Raw genomic sequence first — 23399 nt, 5'->3', positions numbered from 1 at the left:
CCATTAGGGGTAAAGGGAAGGGTTATTGCTTCCGTAAAGGCGACTACGATGGACTGAGACAGTATTTAAATTCTATACAGTGGGACCAACTGATGATGTTACCAACAGCAAACTCAAAATGGGAAGCATTCAAAGAACTTATCTTGGAAGCTACTAGGCTTTACATACCAATTAAGAAATATTGTTCAAGATTTAGGCCAAAATGGATGTCAGATGAACTAATGAGGCATATGGCAGAGAAGAAAAATGCATGGGATACTTACAAATTAACACATGACACAGAAGCATATGATAGTACAAGTTGATATGCAGCCAAGTTACAAAGGAGGTTAGGCAGGCGAAGGCAGATTACGAGAAATCGTTAGCAAGGGATGCAAAGAAAAACAGCAAAGAGTTCTTTACTTATGTAAACTCTAGAAGGAAGGGGATGAATCAGATTGGTCCACTTGATATTGATGGGTCAACTGTTGATGATCCTGCTCAGGTAGCTAACAAACTAAATGAATATTTTGCATCGACATTCACGCATGAGGAGTTATTCAGCGAGGGGAATGCCAGAGGTGTATTCAACTCTAGCAGTAAGCTACAGAATCTTGAAATAACTGGGAGTAAAGTGGAGGAGAAACTGTTGAAGATAAACACAAGAAAGGCACCTGGGGTGGATGGGATCTATCCAGTTATATTAAAGGAGGCAGCAAAGGAAGTAAGCAAACCCTTAGCCATAATTATGAGAGCTTCCTTGGACTCAGGGGAGGTACCCATAGACTGGAAATGTGCAAATGTGACCCCAATTCACAAAGGAGGATCAAAGGCTGACACAAGTAATTATAGACCTGTGAGCTTAACGTCTGTTCCAGGAAAGTTAATGGAGGCACTGGTTAAAGAAGCACTGCAGGATCATTTAGACAAGACTTCAGTTATAGCTCGGACACAGCATGGTTTTGTTAAGGGGAAGTTTTGCCTGACCAATTTGATTGGATACTATGATGCAGTCACAAAAGAACTGGATGCAAGGAATAGCTTTGATATTATATATACTTGGATCTTAGAAAGGCTTTTGATACTGTTGCACATGGAAGTCTGCTACACAAATTGGAGCAGTGTGACATTGGAGGCAAATTTTTTTTTTTTTTTTTTTTTTAGGAGCATTAGCAACTAAGGCCATATTGCTCCGGGATATGCGGTGGTCATTACCTGACCTTTCCGCATCCTCCGTATTTGGTGGTGACGGGCTCGAACCCCGGTCTAATCAAGAAGCGTGTGCTACGCACTGCTGCTCCTTCCCACCTGGCTACGGAAGCGCCTGGAGGCAAATTGCTGCTATGGATAAAGGGGGGGGTTGGTTGAGGGGTAGAAGACAGAGAGTGGTAATCAATGGACACTGCTCATCGTGGACTAATGTTATTAGTGGAGTCCCTCAGGGCTCAGTGTTGGGTCCATTATTGTTTTCTGTATTTATAAATGATATTGATGATGGTATATCAAGCTTAATGTCCAAGTTTGCAGACGATAGGAAGGTTGGCAGGGTTGTCAAGGACACTACTGATACTATGCTGCTGCAACAGGATCTGGAAAGGTTGAGCAGATGGGCTGAGAGGTGGCAAATGAAGTTTAACATTGACAAATGTAAAGTACTACACATGGGAAACAGCAACCCTAGAGCAACGTATCAACTCTGTGGTACTACACTGACAGTGGTAGAGAATGAAAGGGACTTGGGGGTGGTTGTGCAGGGAGATATGAAGTTTCCTGAGCAGTGCAGACGGGCTGCAAGAGTAGCTCATGGAGTATTGTCAATGATATACAGGAATTTTTCCAGCAGGGATAAGGAGGTGATTATTCCCTTGTATAAGGCAATAGTCAGGCCACACCTAGAGTACTGTATACAGGTCTGGAGGCCTCATTTCAAGAAGGATGTAGAGCTGCTGGAACGAGTACAGAGAAGGGCAACAAGATTAGTGAATGGAACAAAGGGGTGCTCTTACGAAGAAAGGCTTAAGTTTTACAAATTACAGTGTCTGGAGACTAGGCACCAGCGAGGTGATCTGATAGAGGTGTATAAAGCTTTGAATGGTTTGAGCATGCTCAATGCTGATGGGATTCTTCCTCTAGCTCAGAATAATCACCTGAGAGGGCATAAATTCAAATTGAGGAAAGACAGATGTAGGATAGACGTGCGGAAATTTGCCTTTAGCCAGCGGGTGTTGGTTGGTGGAACAGACTTCCATCCCTTGTAGTGGAGGTTGATAGCCTAAATAAGTTTAAGGGTCAGCTGGACAGGTATTTTGAACGAACAGAGGGGTGAAGTGGAAGTGGGTTTTTTTTTTTTTTTTTTTGGCTGATGCTGCATAAGCTTGCTTTCTTGCATCAAATGCCTCTGCTAATGCTAATAGCATATTAACAAAATATGCAGTTATGGAAGAACAAAGACAACAATGAGAAATGGGCCATCTTTGACTGGTCTAAATAGTAGTAATCAAAGTGATTCTAAGCTACATACCATCTTGGCTGACATTTTGTAAAAAAAAAAAAAAAAATATCAAATTGAAAGTAGCTTGCTCTCAGTGCCAGCATTGGAAGATGACTCTTCAGGGTACAACATTGGACCTCTTTACAAAATGAAAGCATGTGGGATTCCTCCAAAAACATTTGGCACCTAGTGTTTTTAATGTGCCTATTATATAGTTCAAAAAACTGCAGTAGTGAGGGTATTAAAAGTGGAGATTGAATTTATAAAGTGACAAGGAAAGTGTCCTTGTCACTTTATTAATTTATGTTCTGAAAAGGGAGCTCATGCCTTGTTGATAAGGTGGATGAATACTTAGTAAAACATTTTCTATTATTAGAGCGAGAAGTGCTAAAAGGAAAGATATATTTAAACAGTTTCAAGTGATGTATGCTATTGAAATGAAAAATATTTTGAAACATGTACCCATTGGCTGTCTTTGGTTAAATGTGTAGCTAGAACAGTAGCAACCTTTGACAAGTCTATTTAAAGAAGAGGTTAGAAATGGTGAGAAAAGCCACATGAGCACTTCTCACAGTTACGAAATTGTAAAATATTACAAGCAATCACTAATAAGTGCTGCTGACTCATTCAAATCCAGTTTTTGATCCAAAAGAAGACAAATTAATGAACTCCCAAGAAAAAGAACTGAATTGCAAACTTCTAGCAAAAGCAATCCTAAACAGGCCATGCAAGCTGATAATTCTAAAGCATATTATCCTCACTAGCGCAGAAATTCTGTTAATGTTTTGCTCTTTTGACTCAAATAAAGTACTTTGTCTTTTCTTTGAAATGTTATTCCAACATTCGAATATCCAAACATATATCTCTTAAATCTTCTTCCTCAATTTTGGAAGTGATTATCATTGGTGTCATTAATGTTAAAGAAATTGACGAAGCAACAAATGTTTGACAGTGCCACTTTTGTTAGTTTCAGTGTGAGAACTCACCAAATGCCATTATGAAAGAAAACAAGAATTGATATACAGTGGTCCTCAGTTGGGCTTCTGACAAGTGCCCAAAGAAAGCTTGTAATATAACAAATTATTCTGAATAATGCTTGGCATTCTAACAATTTCTCATAGCAGTGCTGAGTGTGAGAGAATATTAATCTAGGTTATTTGTGGTTATGAAAAAAAAAAAAAAAGCAAAAACTGGTGAAGCTTTGGAAATGCTCTTCACAGCCAAGTTTAGCCAGTGCTAAACTTGGCTGTGAAGTTTAGCACTGAACACATTTCTGAACACAACTAAACTCAACATTTTTTAACTTAACGTAGCATTAACTTATTTGCAATACATTTGTGACATTGTTAATGATTTTGCTAACAGAAAAATCTGAAGAAAGAATTTATCTTTGAGATCTGTATTTAAAAATTAGTTTGTAGAATTTTATTGTTGGAATAAAATAGTTAAATTTATTTGAGATAATATATTTTTTGGCCTTCTGTATGTTATTTGTAACACTAAAACAAAATCTTTGCTTTAGTGTCTACAAACATACAGGAGCACATGTGTTTTTTGATCGTAGGCACAATGCCCTAAAGTACCTGATGGAAAAAATGGTTCTAGTAAAGGGAAGGATTTTTAATTTTGCAATGGTTATTATAATGAGCTTGGCCTTTTTTAAACTTTTTTCACTGGCACCAGCTGATACTGAATAATGTAAATGCCAAGTAGAGAGTGCTCAGAGAAGAAATCATAGAGACCACTAAACATTTTCTTCTAACTAAGAGATATTGTTCAATATTTAGACCAAAATAGATGTCACGTGAACTGTGATGGGCTTGGTGGCAGAGAAGCAAAATCCATGTGATGATTATAAATTTTCAGGGACTACAGAATCTTAAAATAACTACAAAGTAATGTGTATTCAAGTTACTCAGGAAGTTAGGCAGGATGAGGCAGATTATAAGAATTCTTTGGTTAATAGTGTAGAGAAAAGTGGCAAATAATTCTTTATGTATGTTAACATAAATGATATGAATGTTTTAACTATTGTTGATCCAGATAAAATTGAATCAACATTTTGTATCTACATTTATACATGAAGTTTTTAGAGATTAGGTTAGCAGAAGCTAATATTGATTGGGAAATTGAATAATTTTATAATAAGTAAAAGTGGAAGAGAAATTGTTGCATCTAAAAGTGAACCAATTGCTTGGTTCACTTTTAGATGCAGATTTAGATTAATATCCTTATTTTTTGCTTGGGGCTAATGGAATCTACCCATTTATACTAAAATAAGCTATGAAAGAGGTAGTTTAACCTTTAGCCATCATAATTAGAGCTTCCTTAGATTCAGGTGAACCTGCAGATTAGAGATGTGTAAATGTATCTCCTAATTTATAATGGTGGTTCAAAGGATGAATTGAAAGGAATAGAGAAGTGAATATATTTTATTATTTTTCACTTTGGTCTGTGCTGTATAAGCTTCTTCCTTGCATCATTCAGGCCCTACGTAGCTGAGTGGTCAGGAGTGAGAGTGTAGTAGCACGCACTCTTCGAGTGGACCGGGGTTCAAGCCCATGGCTGCTAAATACGATTAACAATACTGATTTGGTGGTTGTTCTGGAGTATAAACAAGAACATCATGTTGCCAATCTTAATATTGTATTGCATTGACAAATACAGCAGCTGGTTCTTGCTCTCAGATTTAATGTTTACCTTTGACATTACTCCATGTGAAATTAGCAGACAGTTTTTTTTTTTATTGCACCTTTATACAAATCCCCAATCTTGACTTGCTACTAATATTCTGCTCATTTCTACTTAACTTTTAATTCTTGTAACTGAAAATCGGATTTCAGTGAGTGGCAAAAACCAGGTGCAGGTTGAATAGTTTTAATCCATTCTTTGAAGTTTCTGATTCTAATAATCAGTGGTCACTTATTAAGTGGTGCTTATTGTATATATATCAATCGATATTATAAAAATTTAACAATATAACCAATTTGCTTTTGTCTGTAGATTGTGTGTCGTACCTATTAAAAAATCATACCTTTCCTCATGTTTTTCATCTTTTGATTTAGCTGGTTCAAGAATTTCTTGTTGATGCCCAGAATCATACATACCACAGATCTGCCCCTCAGACTTTTCATATGGAGAGCTTATTACGAGAAATGCAAGATATTGAGAAAATGAGCCAACCTGTATTAAGAGGTTAGTGCTAAAAAAAATTATATTTTTCTTATAATATAAGAAATATATTATAAGAGAAAGGTGACAAAGATGACACTTATATATTATAAGTGTATAACAGAAATATAAATATATTTCTGTTATTGTTGAATAGTTTTAATCCATTCTTTGAAGTTTCTGATTCTAATAATCAGTGGTCACTTATTAAGAGATATAAGTGGTCACTTATTATTCATCTTTAATGAATAATTATAGATAGTATAATTTCATTATACTATCTATAATGAAAATTATTCCAAATGATCTCTTATTATTATCCATATTTTTTGACTAGTTATTCCCAGATGTATGCTGAAACTGGAAAATTTTTTAAACATTAATCTTGAATTTATCATCTCTTAAAATAATAAAAGATGAAGTTTTGTACCTAGAACAAATTTAAAAATGATGATAGCAAGAAACGTCCTCTCGTTGTATGAAACAGCATTTTAAATCAATCTCTGCACTGGAAAAAGCAGATTTTTCTGTGATCATATTGATCTCTCATTTGAAGCATCATTGCTACAATTTGTCAGTGATATTGTAGATATTGTACTATTAATAAATAGCATTTCCCTTTCAAGAAGTATTGTTGCCATATATTCATAATGTGTATTCCCAATTTGATAGCAGTTTCAGGTTACTGACATTCTACCAGAGGGTTCCTAGACATCTTAGTTTATACTTTATGCAACAGTGCTAATTTAATTCAACAGTATGAAAGATGCTGTTTGCTAGTAGATTTTAATAATAGAGAGTCTTCAAAGTTGCTTAATGCTGCTGAACATAACACCTTATGTGTATTTATCCTAAACTTATCTTTAAAAAAATATTATATAGGGAAACAAATTGAAGAATTCCAAAAGGCACTGCTACCTTGGTGTTGGTAATGGTGGTTTATTGCTCAGAAATTTATAAATGACTGTTCAAGATTATGCACAAAGTATAAATTACAGAAATAAATGCATTAAATGAATAGCTCAGATGTTTCATGAACTTGCAAACACTACTGGTTTGCTTCATCTGTGAAAAAAACGCTTCAACTTTAAAAAATACATAGAAAATTATTTGAAAACATTTAAATTTGAATAAAAGGTAACGCTGACAGATCAAAGAAACTGATTACAAGTTAACAATAAACATAAAGGTTAATGTAGATAATGTATTGCATTTTATGCTCATTAGTAAATAATAATAATAATTTGTGATTTATAACTAAAAAGAGAGAAAAAAAAAAACAAGCAAAAAGAAAATTTTACATGCAAACAGAAAACAATTCACTTCTGTGCATCTACCACATTGCACATTCATTCCTCCAATCAATGCATGGCAACAAACATATAATATCCAGTGCTTCAGTTACAGTGTATGGATAGCCTAATATGATATGTATGAAAAAAAATATATAACTAATTGCTGGAGTTATTTGCACAACTTTAATGAAATTGGAGATGGCTCAACAAATCCCTCTAAAAGATCTAATTTAAAATTTCATGACAATCCATCCATTGGGAGTCAAGTTATTAAATGCAGATGGATGAAAAAAATAATTGTCAGATTTCTGTTAGTCTGATTTTAATAAAATTTGGGATATGGGGGGGGGGAAGAAATTGTAATTGTTGGATTTCTATTGATCTGATTTAATGAAATTGGAATGATTTGATAATCTTTTTAAATATCCAAATATAAAATTTCATGATAATCCACCCATTGGGAGTGGAGTTGTTACATGAGGATGGATGGACAGCTAGACAGACATGGTGAAGACAATAGGTGCATTATGCATATATGCTGGCACACCTACAAACATAATGACAGGTTTTAGGGGATTCTGTGTGTGAGAATCATGTGCATTTAGTGATTGCCTCAAGAGAAATGGAGAACAGTTGGTAACTGATCAGTTCTTGATGAAATTTTATTACTTTTGATGGTGATACAAATGCACTGTCTAAGGGAGAAGTCCTGGAAAAGATGACAATTTCTGTTTTCCTGGCTAGCTGAATTAACTATGTACTTCTAGAAGGTCTTATTGACTTTGTTGTGATGGTTGTGAGGAATAACGTCTAGGATGTCGGGGAAGTGGTGATCTGTTCAAAGACTTTTGTACACATTGATGAGGCACCTCCGTAGCCATGTGGGCAGGAGCAGCAGTGCGTAGCACATGCTTCTTGATTAGACCGGGGTTCGAGCCCATGACCACCAAATATGGAGGATGCGGAAAGATCAGGGAATGATCACTACATATCCTCAGAGCAATATGGCCTTAGTTGCTAATGCTCCTAAAAACAACAACAACACATTGTTGAGGGAGTTAGGGAGAGTTCCAATGCGGAATGGCTGCATACAGTGTATTCTTATTAATTTTGTACCTTATTATTCAAAATGTGATGTTTCACATGTTGTCTGACCAGCAATGTTTATAAGCATTTTAGTGTGGGTTAAATGACAAACGAACAAAAAAAAATAGAAAGATAGAAAATCACATTTTTCTCCACTCTTGAACACATTGGTAACATTTTAAATAAACTAATTTTTCTTCATTCATGAATTTTTTTTTAAATGTTTTATTTTTACTGAAAATTATTTAATTCAGTTTGCTGAAACTGAAACTTCTTTGCTGACAGAGCTTCAAGTGAAAACAAAACACTTAACAAAACTTAACAAAAGAGCTACAAACTAATGGATATTTGGGCAATGAAAGTCACTGGATTCAATGAGCATTTAGCAGAGATAACACTTGTCATAGTATTTAATGGAATTACATAATCGGCAGTGCTAACATCTTGAAAGTTAAAGTTTTCTTTGTTTTCTCTATATGTTATTTTAATATATAGTTGATGTAATATGTTTAAGGTAGAAAACCACTGTCTCAGAACTATATTGGATACCCATTCTGAACATCATTGTTCCCTCTAGATCTGGAGGACACAAAAGATTTTGTGGATTGGGGATGAATGGACTGAAAGGAAAAGATCCCACCCAAGTCAATAAGTTTCCAATGCACTTTAGTGGATGTGACCAATAATCCTTACAGTCACATTTGAATCCCTTATTGATCCCCTTTTGTGTATCAGATCCAAACTATGTTTATGCCACATAAGGAGATCCTAAGGTAGCTTGGGATCTCCTCACATAATGTAAGCTCTTGATAAAGGATAGTACTGTACTTTTATTTTGGTCGGTCCCTAAGATGGGAGACACTCAAATTAGAAACACTACCCTTTTAATTCATGTGTTTATAGTTTGATCTGAACAAAATTTACCATATGGGAATAGGGTTTCAGGGATATCCTTAATGAATTTTTTTATTTAGATTTCCTGCCTGAAATGCGATTTTAATGGGCTGCATTATTCTTCATGTTGATAGAAAATAGATTCTGTTAGTTCAAATTAGAACTTAGAACTTTTTTTGCATTTACCAAAACATTTGATATAGTAACACAAGAAAGGTTGCTGTATGTGCTGTAGAATTAGGGGTGCCCCTGAGGTGGATGGATTGATGACTGAGTAACAGAAGGCAGAGGGTTGTTATAATTGGTCATTCTTTAGGTCAGGCCAGGTTTATTTGTTGTTGATATGGAGTTTTAATGGCATATAAGCTGCTGTGGCTATAAGGTGCCTGCCAGGTTTATAAGTAGGATCCATTAAGGCTTATGCTAGGGCCGCTCTTGAGTATCAGGAATGGCTAGGGCCATTCCTGTATGTCATGATGCATGTCAGATTCTTCAGATTTGATTGGGACAGGCTTTGTAGATTATTGAAGAAACGGCAGTTACATTTTAATGCTGCCGAATGTAAGGTTCTACATTTTGGAAATAATAACCTGAGCATAACTTATACACTTGTGGGATAGAGCTGAAGTGTGTAAATGAAGAAAGAGACCTCAACCCTAGGTGCTCACATCTGGTGAGTATGGGCTTGGCACGCATAAGGCCCTGAGCTGGATATCATCATTCTTCTTCTTGGTGATTCTCTTCTATTCTCTCTCTCTCTCTCTGGGCAACTCAGAATTTTTTTTTTTTTTTTTTTTGACTGGTGCAGCAAAAGCCTCAGGCTTCCTTGCATCATATGGCTAATATAATAATAACATTGTGATACAATTAGACTAGACATGAAGGTTGGCATGAAATGTAGGCATGTGGCCAGGAAGCCATTTTTTTGCCAGTGATTTACCATACCTTTGCAATAGGGAGAATTTAGTTGAATTTCTGTTAATGGGGAGACCACATTTAGTATATTCTGTTTAGGTCAGGAGGCCACTTGAGAAGAGTCATTGAGCTTCCTGAAAGGTTCCAAAGATAGGCAACTCATCTGGTGAGAATAGCAAAGGGTTGTCCATATGAGGAGAGACTAAAAAGGTATGGCTTGCAGTGTTTGGAAAGTAGGCATCTTGGATAGGAGAGGAAGAGATCTGATTTAGTCATATAAGGCACAGAAGGGGACAAATTGAACAACAGCAGAATTTTTGTATTCAGATTGGGATAGGAAAAACTGGGGGGGATATAAATAATTGAATAAAACTAATAGATTGAAGATAAGAAGTTTGTTGTCAACCACTGGAATAAACTGTCTTTTTGCGATTAGTGATAGTGATGAAATTTAAGGGATAATTTGGATCACTACCTTCTGGTAGTGGAAAGGGAGGAGAGGGACAGATAAGTCTCTCATGCTCTCCCTGTTCTCATGCAGCAAATGACTGACTTCCTCTCCTAGTCTTTACCTCTACTGTTTTTCAAAAATTTAAAAAAAATTATATTCTTAATCCCTTGTTTTCCAAAATTTGTGTTTAGAAACTTTTCTGCATTCTCTTGAGGTTCAGGTGTAGCTAATTTTGCCACTGCTAGAAACTGGGAAGAAGAATTTCTTAAAAATGAAACTAAATTCCAACAACTTGATTGGTGCAGACAGTTTTTCTCTGAGAACCAAGATATGGCACCAGAAGATGCCACTCAAACACGCTGGGCTGCTGAATATCTCCCAATTGCTAATGAGATACAGAAGTAAGTAATTAATTTTTTTTTTTCTGGTAGAGAATTATAATTTTATACTGTTTAAAATTTTATATCTGAGCTAAATTTCAAAATACTGAGGTATGATGAATTTATTAGTTATTTATTATTATTTATTAGTTATGGTGTTTGTTGACTCTTTATATGTTGATTCACAAATGCGTTGCTGATATACCACACCTTAATATTAGTTATCATTTTTTATAACTAACAACTGATCACAGACTCCCACTTCCAATAGTAATTTCTCACTATTGGAAGAAAACATGAAACTAGACTGTAAATAGGAAGGCTGTGAGAGAGAGAGTGAGAGTGTGTGTGTGTGTGTGTGTGTGTGTGTGTGTGTGTGTGTGTGTGTGTGTGTGTGTGTGTGTGTGTGTGTGTGTGTGTCAAGGCATTTGTGACAATATGGAATTTCATAAACTTTCTGTGAATTTACAAATAAATGATAATTAAAACAAATCAAGTTTAGTTGAACTTATAGACAGCATTCTGTTCCATAACTCTTTAATAAATTCATCAAGAAATGAAAATTAAATGAAAAAAATGTAAACTCATGCACAGATAAATCTACAACAGTAAAGCATTTCACTTGTCTTTGTTTTGTATTTGTGCTGCTCAGATATCACACTACTATTTTCAAAGTTAGTGATTTATTATTATTAAATGCTCTTGCAATATCATGATTGCAAAGCATGCAAGAAGTGTTTCTGGGTAAGCCTGTATTTAAAACATGATTTTGCTCTTTCTCATATTGTGCTCTGCCTTCACGACCCACTCACTGATGATAGGCCAATAGCCTTGAAACATGTCTGGGTGGTGGTACTCACTGAGAATAAGTAACAATAGTCTTCTCTATTAGTGAAGCGTTACTTATTTGAGGTAATGCAAAATCATGGCAACTCGTCGTGAAGGCAGAGCACAATATGAGAAAGAGCAAATGATGCCCACAACAACTGCTTTGTAGTTTTTTTAAGAGTGTCTATGGTGTATCTAAACACCGATATTATATAGATATTAAACTCTTAAAGTATTATGCCATGTGCATTTAATTATTTTAAATATTAAAACATGATGTAAAAACAGAAGTAAAATTGATGCAACATGTGCATAGTTTGCCTTTCCTCATAGCACACATTGCAGTACTAAATGTGGAACATCATTTTCATTGATCCAACTTCATAATGGTGAAAGTTAGTAGTCTATATACAAAGAACTGAAAACTACAAATCCTGCATCAGTTGCAATATAAGGTATGAGAAAATTTTTGTATCAAGTCACTGGTAGTTTCCTGCTTTGGAAGGATTTGCACAGCATTAATCAAGTGGCAAACTGGAAAACATTGAGGAGGGTGGATATACAGCCAAATAAGTGTTTAATCCTTTAAGTACTGAGTTATTTTCAAAGCTACTCTCCTTGTGGCTTGAGTTTTTATGAAAAGTTGATGTTTTATGAAAATGTAAGAAAACTGCTACAAAAAATATTTATTTATTTATTAATAATATTTATTATTTATTAATAAATAATAAATATTTATTTATATATGATACATATGTGGAATATATTTTATTAACATCAGAAATATTTTACTGGTAGTATAGCACAAGAATATTAGAATACTGGTATAGTACGAGAATATTATATTAATAGCTTCAAAACATTAGATTACTTTCAAACGTTTTGTACAGTGTGGTACAATCTAAAGCAATCAATGCACAATCCATTCAGAACACAATTCTTGATTCTTTTCTTTTGCTCTTTTTTGGCATATGTATAAACAGAGTTGTACCTTATTACAGTTTTGTTTCTTCTGCTATACAGGAAATAAAATTACTTTCACTTAGTGTTTAGAGGGTTTTCTCTTGAATTTCTTCTACCACTTCCGTTTCTGAAGTTATGGTGATCTAAAAGTTTTTATATTACAGATAACTGAAATATGGAACAAAAGTGTTTTTTTTTTTTTTTTTTTTTAACAGTGTGCTCTTGGTAAAGAGCATGGGCATTCAGTTAAGCACACATCCACAAAATGGAAAAACTTTTTATACCACTTTTATTGTTTTGGGCACGCGCGCACACACTCACCCACCCACACACACACCCCATCCACCCACCCACCCTTTGGGCACCTCCGTAGCCAGGTGGGAAGGAGCAGCAGTTTGTAGCACACGCTTCTTGATTAGACCGGGGGTTCGAGCCCGTCACCACCAAATATGGAGGATGCAGAAAGGTCACGGAATGACCACCACATATTCCCAGAGCAATATGGCCTTAGTTGCTAATGCTCCTAAAAACCAAATAACAAACAAACAACAACACGCCCCTACTGAACGTATCAGATCTGTTCCCTGAACCAGTGTTTTGTTATATGCATTTGCATATATTGGTTTCATTATTTTTGTTTCTGTTTTCTTGTTGATTTTGCCAGTATCAACTATCTTGTTTGCCTCAAGTGTTGTCAGCTTTCGTTCTTCTGTCTAGTGCAAAAAGAGCAAGAAGAAAGTTTTCTACTCTTAGCCTGTTCAAAATCTAGTTTGGACTGATTAATAACTGCTTTACAATTGTTGCGAGCTTTGGTGTAGGCAGAAAATGAAACTGAAGAAAACAAGCCAATTACGATATGCAACAGTCTTAGCACATTTATTGGAAAACCAAGGTTTAGATAAAGGACGAGATTTTAAAGTGGAGTGTGGGATAAAGGATTCCATTCCTACAAGAATAATTTCACTGACACAATCTAAGCAAACATTGACATCAGAAGTTTTGAAACAATAATCCGACCAAGGAAAAGAAGAAAAGAAATCTCGCAGGTCATCCCATTTTGCATTCTTGTAATGCCAAACAACATGAGGTTGGGAATAGCCATGAGATAAAGGCTCCATTGGAGAAGAAACAATCACCAAGTTTTGATCTGAGGTGCCTAAAGGACCACTCATTTCAACCATGTACTTAGAAGGGTTGTTTGTGAGAAAAAGATCAAGCGTGTTGGCTTTATGGTTAGGATTGTCTGGTGTTACTGTAGGTAAATAAACAATCTGTGCAAGGTCATTAGTAATTGCAAAAGTCTCAGCATCTCTACCATCTGGGTCGGTGTGACTAGAAACCAGAAGTCAGCTGGAGTTGTGAACATTAAAATCACCAAGAAAAATTACTTCTCTCACTGTTTGGACTGGAGAAAGTCAAGTTGCAAAGAGAGGAAGTCAAAGAGCTCCGAGTGATTAGTGGAGTTGGGAGAACGGTAGAGATAACAGATGAATTTGGCACAATGATGTAGAGAGATTTTAAGCCAGAGAAGTTTGAAAAGTGGAGTTTCGAAAAGATAAGTCTCTGACGGGGAATATCGGAACAGACATATGCACAAGTAGCACTTTTGAGGCGAAAAGAATCATATAGCAAATAATTTGGGCAACTGAGATGAGCAGTAGTTGAATCAACTGATAACTGAGATTCTTTCAGAAAAAGAACATGGGGTTTGGCAGACTGCAAGTGGAAATGGACATTGTTGAGATTAGAATTGAGACCACATATATTTGTGAAATGAATTAGGAAGTGCTTGGGAGGTTTAGATCTTTACGCAGATAAGCTTGCTCTATTAGTTTGACAATTCGTGGTGTATTCAATAGCAAGAAAATGTGGGTGGCACATGCTATATGAAGTAATGAAATTTTTGGATATGGTGTACACATGGTAAGAATATACCCAGATCCTTGACATAACGTGGTCGCGACAATATCCTCTGCATACTCACTACTTGGACTCCCTCCAGTCACTATCTGTCAGAGTAGAGGTAGCAAGATTATACACTAGCTGATCCGGACGCCTCCTAAAGAGTTACCAAAAGGTTCGGTCCGGTGTACTAGCTAGTGGCTGGCCTGCGAACACCATTTTAGAGCTGTACCCTTGAAATGTAAGGAAGATTGGATCTTGCCATGATGTCCATTATAACCTCAAAAGTCATCAGTCATACTGCATGATGGAAGAGATGGGAAAGGATTGACCGGAACTTAGCTCTGGAGACTAAACATGGGTTCCACCACTTCAAGCCTCCATGGGTTGGCATTCTTTGGTAATTTTTGCTTCAAATTGAAAGGTGCATTTCTCTTTCTTTTTGGTATGAACAGTACCACAAGAACTAGTTTTCTTTTATGCAGTTCCTTAGTAGGACTTTTATATTACTTGTCTGTATAAAGACTGTGACTTTTATTTTGGTATGGCTTGAAGTAAACACATAATAATACCCCTGATTACACATAAATTTTCATTTAGTAGTACTTCAGTTGCAAAGCTGTAAACAATTAGATCAAGGATATAAATCCAGTCTTTACATCACATTGGTGTTTTACACCAAACCCATGTCATTTTGTGAATGTATCGTTTTATGGCAAGTTATCTTTTGAACAGAAGCAGGCCCTCATTGATTCACAAGTTTTCAAATTGGTAAAAGTGTTCAGAAAAAATTTTCTAGGATATTCAGCATAATGTCAGCTTGAGCACATAATCGCTTTTTCCTATTTCTGTTATGACTAAAATGCAGCATGCTTATAAAAAAGAAGAATATCTTTTGTTATACCTTCAGAGAAAGCTGGGGATGCCAAAAGCAAATCGTTTGACCAGTGTCCTTTTAAAGACAGCTTCTTATCACCATAAGCATAAAGGCAAAAAAACAAACTTCTGAAAACAATATTTCTTTCCACCATTCTCACAAGTGTGGAATTTCAGTCATGTTTTCAGTTATGCTATTGTGACATAAGTGTTTGTCTTTTTAACAGCTAATTTGGCAATTTCTTCTATAAGCATTTTCTGGAAAAAAAAAAAGTAGATGTTTCAGATTACTAGTCATTAGGAAACACCATTTTCTTAATTCCTAAATTGCTGTCATCAAACTTATGTGAGGTGTGACTATTAAATAACAGAACTGTTTCAATAAAAAAAATATAATTAAATATTTTTTTTACCTTAAAAGTTTGTCTAAGAAATAATTGCTTTGGCATGCAAACACTCTTCCATACATTTCTTTCAAGAACAGAAACATTTCTGGAAATCATCTTCTGCAAGCTCTTTTAACACTTCGGTCATTTTTTTTTTGATTGTCTTAAGTAAGCTTTTCAGATAGGGAAGAGAAAAAAAAGTCAAGGGGGCTAAGTCTGGTGAATAGAGAGAATGTTGTGTTCTGGAATGTTGTCTTGATGGATCATCCAACCATCCTTCCACAATTCAGGTCTCTTCCTCCAAATTTTTTCACACAGTCTTGTCAGAACTTCAATGTAGTATGTTTGATTGACGGTCTGAATTGGTGGGACATATTCAGCCATAATAATTCCTTTAATATTAATCCTTTAATATTAAAGAAAACAAGAAGTATAGTTTTAATTTTTGATTTTGACATTCTTACTTTTTTAGGTCTGGCGATTGTTTTGTCTTCCATTGCATTGACTGTCTTTTGGTTTCGGAGTTGTACTGGAACAGCCAACTTTCATCGCTAGTAATTACAGTATTCAGAAAGTCTGGATCTTCTTCAGTTTTTTTTGGAAAATCTTCACAAACTTGGAGTCTTCTCATTCTTCGATCTTCATTCAAAATTTTTAGCACCGTCTTGATGTACACTTTCCTCATGTCTAAATTTTCAGATAAAATTTGTCTGTTTATTTGTCCACATGGCCGACACTAGTGTTTATGGTGCTGTCGTTGTTGTTGTTATTTGGTTTTTAGGAGCATTAGCAACTAAGGCCATATTGCTCCGGGGATATGCAGTGGTCATTCCCCGACCTTTCCGCATCCTCCGTATTTGGTGGTCATGGGCTCGAACCCCGGTCTAATCAAGAAGCATGTGCTACGCACTGCTGCTGCTGCTGCTCCTGCCCACCTGGCTACGGAGGTGCCATTTATGGTGCCTGAGGCAAAACCTTGTAATGGCTTCTAATTCATATCATATCTTAACATACATATATATGTAATAGCGCATCTAGCAATGCCTATTTTAAGCGGCGCCTGTGGCAAGTGCTTCACTTGCGCACCCCTAGCACCAGCCCCGTTTGTTCATATTAAGTTCTGGTGCAACCATTCTAATGCATAAATGACTATCACTTCTAATCAGTGTCCTTACCCAGTCCACATTTTCATCAGTTTCCTGACAGCCTAGTCATTCTTTATCTTCCACATTCTCTTTTCCTTCTAAAAATCTTTTATGCCATTCAAACACTAAAGCTTTTGACATAGTATCTTCCCCCATTAACTTGATGTAACAACTGGTAAATTGCATTTGATGTTTTCTTTAGTTTTGTTAAAGATTTGAGGTTGTTTCATTGTTCTATTCTTTTGTCTATCATTTTCTCAGCAAACTGCAAGAAATAAAAGTAATGAAAACTTGTCACTACAAAACAAATGAGCGTATTTGAACATGGCCCAAATGAGAACGAGAGTAGCCTGTGCGGACGTACATTTTTGCCGCTCCTGGAACAGAGAAGTTTTTTCTGATTTATTTTCTGTTTTATTAGCTTAAATTGGCATATTAACTTATTTTCTAGAGTTGCTTTATATTCCTATTTACGATACTTAGATTAAAGTAACTTAGATAGAGATTTTGCAGGTATTACTTAGTATCAGAAAGGGTATCAAATCCACGTGTTTACCGTTCGTAAATAGCCGCCATTGTTACGCAATACAAAATATCTCGAAATAGATAGCATAAGCTTAATATAGTATAGTATAGTACATAATATTGTCAATTAATCAGGTAATTAATCTTGTTGAACTTCATTGTCAATTAAATTGTACTTTTAACTATACATATAACGACTTGAGTTACGTAACATAAATAATTAGTAAAAAATAAATAATTAATACTTAACTTGATACGGAAGTTATATAAAGGGATTTTGTAGATAACACTCAATACTGAAACATAAATATAGTGTTATAACTGTGTTGGGATATAAGTTTAGGGTTTTAATTTTGTACTGAAATTGAAATTTTATTGAAATTAAATCGAAATCATGACTCAGACCAGAGCAGCAAAGCAAAAGGCTTAAGCTAATGGGAGTGCTGTGGCTCAGGGGAGAACTGAGGGGGACAGTTGCCCTCTGAATCACAGCCTATTAAAATGCACTACTTGCTTGATGTTTGTGGAGCAGTTGGGTACGGGACATGATACTGCCATGAGGGATGTCTTTGTGTGTGCGCGATGCAAGGAGTAGCAAAGCAAAAGGCTTAAGCTAATGGGAGTGCTGTGGCTCAGGGGAGAACTGAGGGGGACAGTTGCCCTCTGAATCACAGCCTATTAAAATGCACTACTTGCTTGATGTTTGTGGAGCAGTTGGGTACGGGACATGATACTGCCATGAGGGATGTCTTTGTGTGTGCGCGATGCAAGGAGTGTAAGGAAATCAGGCGACAACTCAGCATTGTTATGGGCCTATATGAGAGCTTGAAGGACAGGGTGGATGCCCTCGAAGGATTAAAAGCGAGGGGCCCATCAAGCTCTCAGCTGCCCACACCAATGCCAGAGCTTGGTCATCAGCTTGGTCACCTTGGTCATCACGCAACACAGGGGCAGCCCCCAAGGCAGAATGCGCTGGTCCCAAAGGAACTAGTAGTTGTTGGTGACTCTATTGTCAGGGAAACGGGAAACATGCTTTGTAAAAAGGATAGGTGGAACAGGACCAGGGTATGTCTGCCAGGGGCAAAGGTTGATGACGTTGTAGAGCGGATATCATCTTTTAAGGGCACAAAAGGTGATATAGTTGTACACGTTGACACTAATGATATTAAGAGTAGGAGACCGGCGGAATTACTTAACAAGTATAGGTCACTTTTGAAAAAAAAAAGCCGTGAATTAGGGTTGAATTTGAAAGTGTCTGCAATTCTGCCCAGACATGATAGGAGGGAGTATATGATGAGAGCCCTGTCGATCAATTCGGCCCTGGAAAGATTGTGCAAGGCTCAAGGGGTAGAATTTTTTTCAGCCTGGTCTGTACTTGTTAACAGGAGAGACTGCTTCTACAGGGATGGGATACCCTTAAATAGAAAGGGTGCAAGAATGTTTGCTAATGCTATCGAGGCAGTGTTAGGTGGGTCGGAAAACTGCTAGATTGGGGGGATACAAGGACTAATAGATTAACAGTAGCCACTGGCAGAGGTGAAAGTGATTCTTGCACTGCTTCTATTGGAATGAGCCGCAGCCTGGAAAATAAGATGCACGATATTTTAGAGACTGCTGGGAATCATTGGGGTACAAATAAACACATAGGTTGTGTTAGGGTAGCTAAGAAAAAGAACAGGTGCATGTATACTTGCGTGTACACCAATGCTAGGAGTTTGGTAAATAAATTTGATGAATTTGAGATATTCTCAAAACATCAAAGGCAGATATTGTGGGGATTTCAGAGACGTGGTGTCACACAGATATAAGGAATGCAGAACTTGAATTTGGGGAGTACAATGTTTACAGAAAGGATAGACAGGATAGGAAGGGAGGAGGGGTTATGCTATTAGTTAAGAAATACATAAAATCCAAGGAAGCGAAGCCAGTCGACATTGCTGGACAGTGCAGTGTCGAGTCAGTTTGGTGTGACATAAGCATTGGGAGATCAAAATTGAGAGTAGGAGTGTGCTATAGGCCTAATGACTTTGATGAGAATAATAAGAAACTGTACAGGGAAATAGAGTGGGCCAGTAAATCAGAGAGTCTTATAATGGGTGATTTTAATTTCCCAGATATTGACTGGAATTTGGGGGCTGGTCACTCACACACTAGCAAGGTTTTTGTGGATTTATTGGATGATTGTTTTATACATCAGAATGTTTGGGAGGCAACTAGAGGGAGTAATACTCTTGATTTGATTATCAGTAGTGATTCTTCATGCATTAAGAATCTGCAGGTAAATGAACCACTAGGTGGTAGCGATCACAGTGTGCTGAAGTGGGATTTACTCAAAAGAGGTAACTACCATTAGGGGAAAAGGGAAGGGTTATTGCTTTCGTAAAGGCGACTACGATGGACTGAGACAGTATTTAAATTCTATACAGTGGGACCAACTGATGTTGTTACCAACAGCAAATTCAAAATGGGAAGCATTCAAAGAACTTATCTTGGAAACTACTAGGCTTTACATACCAACTAAGAAATATTGTTCAAGGTCTAAATGGATGTCAGATGAACTAATGAGACATATGGCAGAGAAGAAAAATGCATCTGATACATACAAATTAACACGTGACACAGAAGCCTATGATAGATACAAGTTGATTTGTAACCAAGTTACAAAGGAGGTCAGGTAGGTGAAGGCAGATTACGAGAAATCTTTGGCAAGGGATGCAAAGAAAAACAGCAAAGAGTTCTTTATTTATGTAAACTCTAGAAGGAAGGGGATGAATCAGATTGGTCCACTTGATATCGATGGGTCAACTGTTGATGATCCTGCTCAGGCAGCTAACAAACTAAATGAATATTTTGCATCGACATTCACACATGAGGAGTTATTCAGCAAGGGGAATGCCAGAGGTGTATCCAACTCTGGCAGTAAGCTAGAAAATCTTGTAATAACTGAGAGGAAAGTGGAGGAGAAATTGTTGAAGATAAATACAAGAAAGGCACCTGGGGTGGATGGGATCTATCCAGTTATATTAAAGGAGGCAGCAAAGGAAGTAAGCAAACCCTTAGCCATAATTATGAGAGCTTCCTTGGACTCGGGAAGTAACCATGGACTGGAGATGTGCAAATGTGACCCCAATTCACAAAGGAGGATCGAAGGGCGACACAAGTAATTATACACCTGTTAGTTTAACTTCTGTTCCTGGAAAATTAATGGAGGCACTGGTTAAAGAAGCACTGCAGGATCATCTAGACAAGACTTCAGTTATAGCTCAGACACAGCATGATTTTGTTAAGGGGAAGTCTTGCCTGACCAATTTGATTGGATACTATGATGCAGGGTAATGTCAAAGTTGTTTGACAATAAAATAATATCAAAGTTATTACTTTGATATTATATACTTGGATCTTAGAAAGGCTTTTGATACTGTTGCACATGGAAGACTGCTGCACAAATTGGAGCAGTGTGTCATTGGAGGAAAATTGCTGCTGTGGATAAAGGGGTGGCTGAGGGGGAGAAGACAGAGAGTGGTAATCAATATACACTGCTCATCGTGGACTAATGTTATTAGTGGAGTCCCTCAGGGTTCAGTATTGGGTCCATTATTGTTTTCTGTATTTATAAATGATATTGATGATGGTATATCAAGCTTAATGTCCAGGTTTGCAGACGATACGAAGGTTGGCAGAGTTGTTAATGACACTGATGACAGTATGCTGCTGCAACAGGATCTAGTAAAGTTGAGCAGATGGGCTGAGAAGTGGTAAATGAAGTTTAACATTGACAAATGTAGAGTACTACATATGGGAAGCAGTAACCCAGAGTAACATATCAACTCCGTCGTACTACAGGCAGTGGTAGAGATTGAAAAGGACCTAGTGGTAATTATGCAGGCAGATATGAAGTTTTCTGAGCAGTGCAGACGGGCTGCAAGAGTAGCTCATGGTGTATTGTCAATGATATATAGGAATTTTTCTAGCAGGGATAAGGAGGTGATTATTCCCTTGTATAAGGTAATGGTCAGACCACACCTAGAGTACTGTATACAGGTCTGGAGACCTCATTTCAAGAAAGATGTGGAGATGCTGGAACGAGTACAGAGAAGGGCAACAAGATTAGTGAATGGAACAAAGGGGTGTTCTTATGAAGAAAGGCTTAAGTTTTGCAAATTACAGTGTCTGGGGACTAGGCACCAGCAAGGTGATCTGATAGAGGTGTATAAAGCCTTGAATGGTTTGAGCATGCTCAATGCTGATGGGATTCTTCCTCTTGCTCAGAATAATCACCTGAGAGGGCATAAATTCAAATTGAGGAAAGACAGATGTAGGATAGATGTGCGGAAATTTGCCTTTAGCCAGCGGGTAGTTGGTTGGTGGAATAGACTTCCATCCCTTGTCGTTGGAAGTTGATAGTCTAAATAAGTTTAGGGCTCAGCTGGACAGGTATTTCGAACGAACAGAGGGGTGAAGTGGAAGTGGTTATTTTTTATTTATTTATTCTTTTTTTTTTTTTGGCTGATGTTGCATAAGCTTGCTTTCTTGCATCAATTGCCTCTGCTAATGCTAATGACTTTGCAGACAACTAGGAGAGGTTCAAGGTGAACTGCTGTGCTTTTGTTTCACATGTGGCTTTTGGTGTATATTTGCTCTATGTCCAGTCTTGTTATTTAATAGCCACACCATGTATATTTTTAGGATTGAATTCATCCCTACGTCATTTCATTTTATATATTTCCAGCCTCTGTTTCTTCATAATCTACTCAATTTATCTATCAGAACGTGAACTTAAGTCAACATATTGGAGTTCCTCATCTCAACTAACCTCTATTTCATCAAACAAAACATTTTTGGTATCTTTGATATTAGATTTATGAATTTCATATACTTCTGATATGGTCATGTAATAAAACATTTTAGTTGGAATATAACTGCAATTTGGTTGATCCACCATCTTGAAATGTTTATATAAGTAATTTTTTAGAGCCATATGTTGTGTTCTCAGTTTATAAACAAAACCTTCCATTTTTGACATTTCGTATTTGTAGTTTGTCTCTTTGAAAGTGAACAGGTAGTAACACCTGTAAAGTTTTATTAGTTTGACTCTTCATAATCGTGGTAAACAGTCCATTCAATTTAACACTCGTGTATAGTCAAGTGCAAGCTATTAGTGTCAAATACAGTACCAGACTATAATCAAGCACAGGACCTAAGGAGTTAATCTATATGAATGTGGACTAAGCTGTGAATGACCTAAAACTTAAATCTCCTGTATATATATTGACACCAGCTTTTAAAGCCTCAAAGGATCATATCAAGGTTTTGCAGGGTTTGCTTACTTCCTTTGCTGCTTAGATCCCATCTGGTCCCAGGCGGATTAGATCCCGGGCGGATGGGATCTATCCAACTGGATAGATCCCATCCACCCCAGGTGCCTTTCTCATGTTTATTTTCAAGTGTAGTTCTGAAATAGATTGCAAACAATGGACCCTTGGAGTGTTTACATAGCAGTTTGGGCAGTGAAGCATTATTGTGAATTCCTTTCCTGTGGAGCAGCAAGTGAAGTGCATGGATAACCAACACTATCTTTGAGCAATTTTTTGTTGCTTACTGCTTTTGGTTGCTTGTATGCCATTTCCCAGAGACTTCTGCAAGAAAGTTAATAGGGATTTTAAAATTGCTAATTTTGGACAATACTAGTTCACATACAATTGATTTTGATTTCCTTGCCAGATATTAAAATGTTTTTCTTCCAAACAACATTTATATTTTTAAGGCCTATTATTGAAGGAAACTTTGCATTGACCTATCCAGGAAACTTCAGAGAACCCGCTAATACCGAATTTTGAAAAGCATTTAATATTATGGATGACATTGGAAATAACCAAAAATTATTAGAAATCTATGTACAAGCATATTTTTGGCATGTGTCATAAAATATAGCACAAAAAATGTGCTGTAGTTTTGACACATGCAACAAAGGTGCTGCATTTTGTATATGGTTTTGTAGGATGTGAGGATGTCCCTTCATGTAGAGGTATTACCTGTATGGTTGTAAATGTGGATTTGGCAAACCTGATTAGGATTATATGGAGATGTGGCATTGAATGGAATCTGTCAACAA

The 23399-nt window shown here is 36.6% G+C and overlaps 1 protein-coding gene across 4 annotated transcripts in view; it reads left to right on the top strand.

The window, feature by feature from the left end:
* Pex5 (peroxisomal biogenesis factor 5) overlaps positions 1-23399 on the top strand; it is a 321598-nt gene that overhangs the window by 101605 nt on the left and 196594 nt on the right. For 3 of the 4 annotated variants that reach the window (XM_090383595.1, XM_090383597.1, XM_090383598.1), the window contains exons 5-6: positions 5536-5665; positions 10497-10683. In XM_090383595.1, coding sequence (XP_090239721.1) covers positions 5536-5665; positions 10497-10683 — 317 coding nt within the window. The remainder of the gene's footprint in view (positions 1-5535; positions 5666-10496; positions 10684-23399) is intronic. The other variant, XM_090383596.1, reaches the window with a different exon arrangement.

This window comes from Mastigoproctus giganteus, chromosome 10 (genome assembly GCF_048544385.1).
Source record: "Mastigoproctus giganteus isolate SK-2022 chromosome 10, ASM4854438v1, whole genome shotgun sequence".
NCBI classification, from domain to species: domain Eukaryota; kingdom Metazoa; phylum Arthropoda; class Arachnida; order Uropygi; family Thelyphonidae; genus Mastigoproctus; species Mastigoproctus giganteus.
Note: the sequence above shows the minus strand (reverse complement) of the source record. Positions and strands in the feature narration are given on the sequence as shown.